The 8323-nt window shown below is 28.9% G+C and overlaps 1 protein-coding gene across 1 annotated transcript; it reads right to left on the bottom strand.

The window, feature by feature from the left end:
• Window positions 1-993: 993 nt before the first annotated feature.
• LOC133195109 (scavenger receptor class F member 2-like) lies at window positions 994-4411 on the bottom strand. The gene is made up of 6 exons (XM_061330982.1): window positions 4399-4411; window positions 4039-4152; window positions 2192-2332; window positions 1777-1908; window positions 1322-1436; window positions 994-1213 (listed from the first exon to the last, which is right to left on the bottom strand). Exons 1-6 carry the CDS (start codon window positions 4409-4411, stop codon window positions 1024-1026), a joined length of 705 nt encoding a protein of 234 aa, XP_061186966.1. The 3' UTR covers window positions 994-1023.
• Between the last annotated feature and the right edge of the window lie 3912 nt (window positions 4412-8323).

The raw sequence follows: 8323 nt of genomic DNA, 5'->3' as shown, positions 1-8323 counted from the left end.
ATCTCCTGTCTGTAAGTAAAAATAAATATTTTTTAATGTATACTAAAAATATATTGTATTTAGCCGGGACGATATTTGGTGGAAATTCATTTATTAACAAGTTGTCATAGATTTGAGTGCCTTGCTGAGTCTTCTAAATAATAATAATAAAAAAAAACATTTCATATACTTGAATTTGAGGAAATCGTTTTCCGCCAGCACGCTAAAAAATACACAGCCAAATGTAAGGATATTCTAATCTACGGAAGAAAAAAAAAAAAAAAAAAAAAAAAAACTTAAAGAAAAGAAACGGTAAGAAAACAAAACATATAGAAAATAAATTGAAAAAAAAGAAGCTAATGAACTGGTTGCTGTTTTTATAGCCCTTGGGAGAATTTTCATTAATATGAAACGTACAAAGAACATAAGAAGAGAAACATGTCTAATAATCATTCCATTGGTAATGAATTATTATTATACGATTCATGGCTCATTTGAAAGCAAAAAGACGTGATTAAAAAAAAAATATTTTATCTTGTTTTTCTGCATCGAATATCGGATCGATCAAGCGTGACGTCGCGATATTTTATGATATGTTACATTTTGCCATATAAAAATAATTATCCAAATTCAAATTACGAGAAAATAACCCGAAGACATATTAATTTTTATACATAGATTTATTTCGAATGAATTCTATATTAAATTACCAAAAGGGAAACAATTTCCTTTGCATAATTTAAGAGTTATTGATATTTTTTGAAACAAACTTTTGCCTCAAAAACTAGCCAAAAACGACGTTTTTCCTATATAATTCAATAGAATAACGTAGAAAATGTTACGACAACAATGGTATGTCTGGGATTTAATTACACAAAAACGATGCAGAGGAATTTTGTAAAATTCAGTGAATGTAAAAAGAAGGCAGAGGATTCATATAACTCATTTGCATGGTATGTTTTCGAACACTTTTAAAAGGCTTGCAAACCCGCGACCTACGTGAAGCAAGTCCTGCTGTATAATGTATCCATCTGTTCAGCTTTCTCATTTTACTAATGACGCATAATTATGTGCATCCTGTACACTTGTATTGTTATGTAATGCTTCATAATAAATGTTAATCTCCGTTGATGTCTTCTCCTGATTCGGATGGTCAGTTGATGCCTTCCCTGACTTCACATTAGCATACTCCGGTGTGGTACCAGTGGAGATGTCCTTTCTTTTTCGCCTTAATCTGCAATTGTTTTGATATTGATTTGACATTGATAATAATTTTTTTATTTATAAGTATTTTCTGTATATAGATTGCACAAATATTATGACTCAGGGAAAATTTAGATACCTTAAAAAATACATCGTAAGGAATCCGCAATGTATCAGAAGTGAAACTAGGAGTGCAGTCAGCAAGCCATACACTTCTAAATTACATCCCTCAACAAGACGAGCATTTTTGTTCACTTGATAGAACAAACATTCAATAATTTTAAATACATAGTTCAAATGTACAAATTTCCTATCAAGCATGTGTTTGATGAAGGTAATAATATTCAAATCAAGCTCTCGAATACAAGTGTTCTATTTTTTTGTCATTTCGATATTTTTTTTTTGAAAAATTAATCGTCCAGTTAGATAAAAATAATGAAATCGACATTCCATAAGTACATGTAGGTATAGCTACTGGAAAATCAAAAATATATAATTTTTTTCCTACATGAACAGTTATATCTTAATCGTTATACATGTATGCGTGTAAAAGTATGTAACATTATGCTAGTTAATCGTTTAGGATATTTGTACTTTCCAATCCTTCAGAATCCCCTAAACAAAGAGCACAGCACCCATCACATAGGTCGGTTTGTTCATTGTAGGTAGAGGTCAATCCTTTGCATATTTCCGTACAGTTTGATTCACAAATACCTTCTGGACACTCTAAATAAATTGTGTGGAAATAAATGTATCATTTAATGTGGTTAAAAAAACTTCCCTTATTTTATTTAACACTGTTACCTCTATCTAAGAACACATATGAATATAATATTCAAATATTTTGCTTTTCATAAATTAGTTTCATCTTTGTTGAAATTTATTTAATATGATTTTATGTGTAATTGATTATTGTAACTGAATTGGACATTTCAAATGTAGTCAATGATGAAAAAGTTTTGCAAAATATTTACTTCGTGGAAACTGTAAGTTCTAAAGGTACACTAACTAAAGTCACACTTATTGCCAATATACCCCTCGGCGCAGCCATTTGAGCATACACCAGTCACGTGATCACAATTTCCAACACCATCTTTACACTGACCACAAAGTTGAGTGCAGTTTTGACCAAATGTGCCACTTCCACATTCTTTAAATTTAAAAAGCCAATTAAGAAAGAAATTAAATAATACGATCGGAATATTATAACTTCTGACATAATAAATACGATATTAAAGAAGCATGCATCTTCGACTGAGATGAAATAAATTTTTTATCGATTAAGATTAAACAAAGTACAATTAATATATATTATGTAGAATTATTTCATATGCGATGGATATCATTCTATGAATAACATGAAAAAGAATTCTATGTGCTTAGAGTTGTTTAACATTTTCGGTCATAATGTACTTTTTTTGTTTCTGTTTATTGTCTCAATTTCTGAATATTCGCAAAAACCCTAAATTATTTCTGTCCTTGTTTGATTATATAGGAAACATTAAGGTCATTAAAAACATATAAAATATATGTGTTGATTTTTTCATGTGTATTATTTCATTTATCGGAAATAGGTGACTTTTTTTCTAAATGCATGAGCAGATGTTTTCATATCTGGATTCTCTTTCTACAGATGGATCTCCTATTGTTAAAAATGTTCTCAAAATTCTCATATTTAACATGTTTTTTCCAAATACATTGCATGGTTGAGATCCGAGGTTACCACGTATTAATTTGAAAATCTTTCTATAGTTGGATATGGTTGTATTGAAAACAATATTACATCACTCCTGATACTGTGATAGTTTCCTCTGAAAAAAGACTTTAAGACTAATATGATACTTAAATAAGGAACATGTATTCTAAGTGAAGAACTAGAATTCCTGGCCTTCAACTAATAAAGGTGAAAATAGAAATCAGCATCGATTTCAAAAATCCAGTAACATTACAAATCGTTAAGAGGTCAAAGCACAGACCACTGGAACTCCAGATGTGGGATCAGGTGCCTGGAAGAAGTAAGTCTGCTCTCGATCGGTCAAATCCATTGTGAGTCATCTGTCTCTAGTAGGTAAACGGAGCAATTTACACTTAAAATTTGTGCAAAACTAATGGTCTTGAAATTGGTATAAAACTTGTCAGTCAAAAGAAAATCTCAAATAATGTTCAGTCAGGATAATATAACATGCAGACATTTAATCATTAAGTATTGTCACCCGTTATGGCGTCATGAGTTAAATATGACCCCCCCCCCCCCAAAAAAAAAAAAAAATGGCGCAAATTTAACATTTCATCGATTTTGAAAGAAAATAGTGTATTTTATGTCAATAATTTGATTGGAAAATATCGAGCAGTGACTCCATTTTTTGCAGACTGCATATATAGATATTGTTACTGAGTAACTCTAACATATTTTTAGCATCAACTTGTGGATGTAATCAGAATGTTTTTAAGCAAGTAATTTTGTAAATGACCACAAACGACATGAAAATTTCCGACTTCAAATTTTATTAAAGAAGCAGTTGTCTATGATGTCATGTAGGCTTGTATTTAATTTATATTGAGGAATATTTGGATAAAGTGTTGAAAATTCATACGTTTTGATGCTATTCATTTTGGTTTAAAATAAAAAAAAAAGTCTTTTAGAGGTTTTGAATCCACATTTGTTTTACACCACTTCTTGAATATGATTCAGCATAATACTTGTACGTCCAATGTTACTCCTATACAAGATTTTCTTTACTGTTACCATATTACACATACCAGATTGCAAGAAAAAAAAAATGAAATGAACACGTCCTTTTGATTATTGAAATATATATTTTTTCACAGAAAAAAAAAAAAAAATAGAAAACCTACCAAATTCACATTGATTTCCATTGTACCCTGAAAAACATGTGCATGAAAAGGACACGCAATTATTTGTACACGTTCCATTTCCACAAGGATGGCCTCCACACATTCCAAGATTATCTGTAACAATGTTTTCAAATAGGAAAACTAGGTGTTAAAATATTATGCTTGAAAGCTGCAATTCTACATAATAAATCCCGCATGAGTTTTGGACATTAAAGATATTAAATAACAATTAAGATAATAGGTATAAAACATTTTTACATTAGAACAGTTTCGAAAAAAGCACAATGTCAAAAGCAAGATTTGGATTTATTATCCTGAAAATAACACCTTGTGAATAAAAACAAGACTGTCCTGATTTACCTTTACATGTCATATTCCAACTAAGTGTCTTAATACGCCCAACGTGGGGGTCACCTCCAAGAAAGGAATTTGTTGCTTCTATTAAACATGATCTTTTATTGCAACATTTAATTTGAAGAGTTCTTGTAACATCTGCAGAAAATTCATTGGTAAAATATTCTCCAAACGTGAAACCCACATACTGTCCTTCAGGGCATTCAAGAACAGTTTGACTTCTCTCCTTCAGAGTTCCTATTAAAAGACTCATTGATGTAATATTACAGAAATACTGAATGCAACTTCAAATATACATATTTACATTAATGTTTTAAAGTCACGAACCCTCTTCTAATACAATCATGGTATAGCACTTTGAGACAGCAAAACCAAATTTTTTACTCTAATTTTTCTTTGGTATTTGTGGAAAGATGAGAATAATATAATGTATACAAAATGTTCAGTTCTTCCAATCATGACGTGAAGTAAAACGCTTAGTAATGTATAAAATCAGTTTTTTTAACATAAATCGACAATTAAAAATATGCTTACGTGGATGAAATGCCTTATGCATACAAACCCTAGAACCCTAGAGCTAAGTGATTTTTAACAACGTGATAAACTGTAATGAATCAGATGTAGTATGATCATTGAATGGTCAAACATGTAGGAGATATCTTTATGTTTCTGCTCAGTTACATGCGTCATTTGAGGATATACGATATATATATATATATATATATATATATATATATATATATATATATATATATATATATATATATATATATATATATATATATATATATATATATATATATATATATATATATAATTTCCTACATTATCTTATCATTAAATGAAAATACTTAATAATAAATCTTCTTTGTTCATTTAACATAAGGGTAAGATATATTAACTTGCTGAAGACTTTAAAATAGAAAGAATTTCCCTTGTCATAATACATATAGAAAAATATAACCAAATCCTTAGGCAATTATGTAATATGTAATAAAATATAGATGTACAAAATATTTTCATTATTCTAAATAATTCAGTAGAGTCTTTTCTTTGTTTTACATAGAGCAGGTCAGAAGAACACAAGGAAAATCTTACATTATCGTGGAATTCCCTTTAGTCAAAACATTCAGACATGACCCATTCATCATGAAATTAAGTGGTTAATATAATTACATATGTCTAAAGTACACTTTATGTATCAAATATTTCACCTACAAAGTCTAAATAATTCACCATAGATCTTGTAAACATAAACTTATTGATCTAAAACTTACCATAAGCATTTACATATCTCCTTGAAAGGGAAATGATAAAAGTCAAAATAATAAAGGACGCCATGCTAGTCGCAAGACAGAGTATATTTTTAGATTTATGTTCACGTTACCGGATTTTACAGTACAGCTGGACTCTCTCTCTCTTTCTCTCTCTCTCTCTCTCTCTCTCTCTCTCTCTCTCTCTCTCTCTCTCTCTGAATTTTATTTTTTTTATTCAGATCAATATCTGCAGAAATTATAATTAACATGAGTATGATAGCGAGACTTTGACATAATTAATAATTACAGATTGTACAGGACTATTAGTTGAGTTTTTGTGTTTAAGGTCTTGTCTGCCACACATTCTACTGGAGAGGAATCAAATGCATTGTTTAATATAAAGTACATTTTAAATAATGTTTTGTATTAGTTTAAGTACAGTAAAAATAGTTTATCATGAACTCGCGTGAAAGAAAATTTCTGTTATGAGGAAAGTTTTGTGAATCCCTTAGGAGGCTTTGCACTTACATGCAGTTCTTTATACAGTTATAAAGAAACACGCTTATACGAAACAAAAGTCCCAAGTTCACATCTGTTTATTTTTAAGTTATACACAATTACAACACTGGAATATCAGGACAGTCTGAAATTTCAATCAAATTATGTTATTCGTTATTCACGTATAAATATGCATCATATGTATAAATCATCATCATAAGGTCTGACTCTAAAATATATGCTTTTAAAATTTTCAGAGTTTGAATAGTTTTAATCAGGGGCATTCCTAAGAGCGGAATTCATATCATGAAAAAAGTAATTTTTACAAGTTTGAACTGTAAAACTGTAAAATGTTTTGTTTTTGTAATATATATTTTTGTATATATATATATATATATATATATATATATATATATATATATATATATATATATATATATATATATATATATATATATATATATATATATATATATATATATATATATATATATATATATATATATATATATATATATATATATATATATATATATACCGTATATACTCGCGTATAAGTCGGTCCGCCTATAAGTCGGTTGTATTTTTTACGTTTATTTTGGTGGGATTTGCCAATGACCCGCTTATAAGTCGGTACAACTGTTTGCCAGAATTGGTTGACATTTTCAAATCAATGTCCTGATGTTTTTACCTGGTTTCAATCAACATTTAAAAAAAAAATGACATCAATATTGAGTTTTAAATCATTAAAAAATAAGTATCGCACACTTTCGATAAAAATAAAACTATTAAAATTTATAAATACTTGTACTTTATTCATAATCTTAGAAAACATAAATGATATAATATATGAAGACTTTGTTCAACGATAATCGGCAGGATAATTTATAAAATACAACCTTTTGACGTTCCAGAAAGATACCAATCTTTCTATGACTCGCTTATAAGTCGGACACAGAGTTTTGGACCAAAATTAAACTCCCAAAAAACCGACTTATAGGCGAGTATATACGGTATATATATATATATATATATATATATATATATATATATATATATATATATATATATATATATATATATATATATATATATATATATATATATATATATATATATATATATATATATATATACATCTTTCTTGATGGGTTTTCCCATTCAAAACCTCGAAAGGCGTTACGATCAACATTACAGTTTTCGAATGATCAATAAATATTTGTTTTAGCGCTTATTTATTCTTTGATTATTACATTTTAGCCCATTATCAAAACTCAAGTTTTGTGCCCCCAAAAGAGCTAGGTTCACTTTACACATAAAATGGCCCTGTCCTTACATCAATTAATTGACTATCACCCTATGTCCCATTTCATATATCAAAATAAAGTAGAGACTTAACGCTTTCATTTCCTATAACAAAATTTCTTTTTGAGAATCCAGGTATTGGAAAACAGCTTTTTTTTGCAGAAAACATTCGTATTTGTCTACCTTCGATCAGCAAAGAATTAAAATATGAGCACAGCCCACGATCCAAAAATTAAAACATATTTTGTGATCTTCGGAAACAGATCTTTCATTATGTAATTGCATATTTTGGATCAGAGGTTGTGCTCTGTATGAAATATTGAAAAAATACCTCAATTTTTGGCCATTTTAAGGGAATTTATAGGATATGGGAAATATGACGCATTTTATGACATCATAATGCATTGACCAGAGAGGAGCAAATTACGTCATGTTCAATAGATACACTGTCACAAAGGGTCCAAGTTATATATACTACATTTTCAACCAAAACTGAGCAGTTTCGATTTTTCAGAAATTCTCAGGGCCAAAAAAGGCCCTAAGTGGCTCTTGCTCTTTAAAATCTGTAGAGGATTCTTTTTGGCACAGTTTAGCATGAAGAGTTTTGAATTGTGTATTGAAGTGAATAGAGTTAACTGTTATCTACATCTACAGTGAATAAGGCTGTGTGTAATTGATTGAATTATCATACTGTTAATTAATTAAACTTATTTCCAGTTTTATTTAATTAAGGTATGAGTCACACGATTAACAAAGAGGAATTAATAGGAAAAATTATTATACTTCTGTTAATATGTTTCTTATATGAAGTTAAGAAGGGAAAACAACTATATTTTATAGTCTGAAAAATTTCAAGCACAGCAAAGCTATAC

This window comes from Saccostrea echinata, unplaced genomic scaffold (genome assembly GCF_033153115.1).
Source record: "Saccostrea echinata isolate AGI-Se365-2 ecotype Australia unplaced genomic scaffold, CSIRO_AGI_Sech_v1 ptg000029l, whole genome shotgun sequence".
Lineage (NCBI taxonomy): Eukaryota > Metazoa > Mollusca > Bivalvia > Ostreida > Ostreidae > Saccostrea > Saccostrea echinata.
Note: the sequence above shows the minus strand (reverse complement) of the source record. Positions and strands in the feature narration are given on the sequence as shown.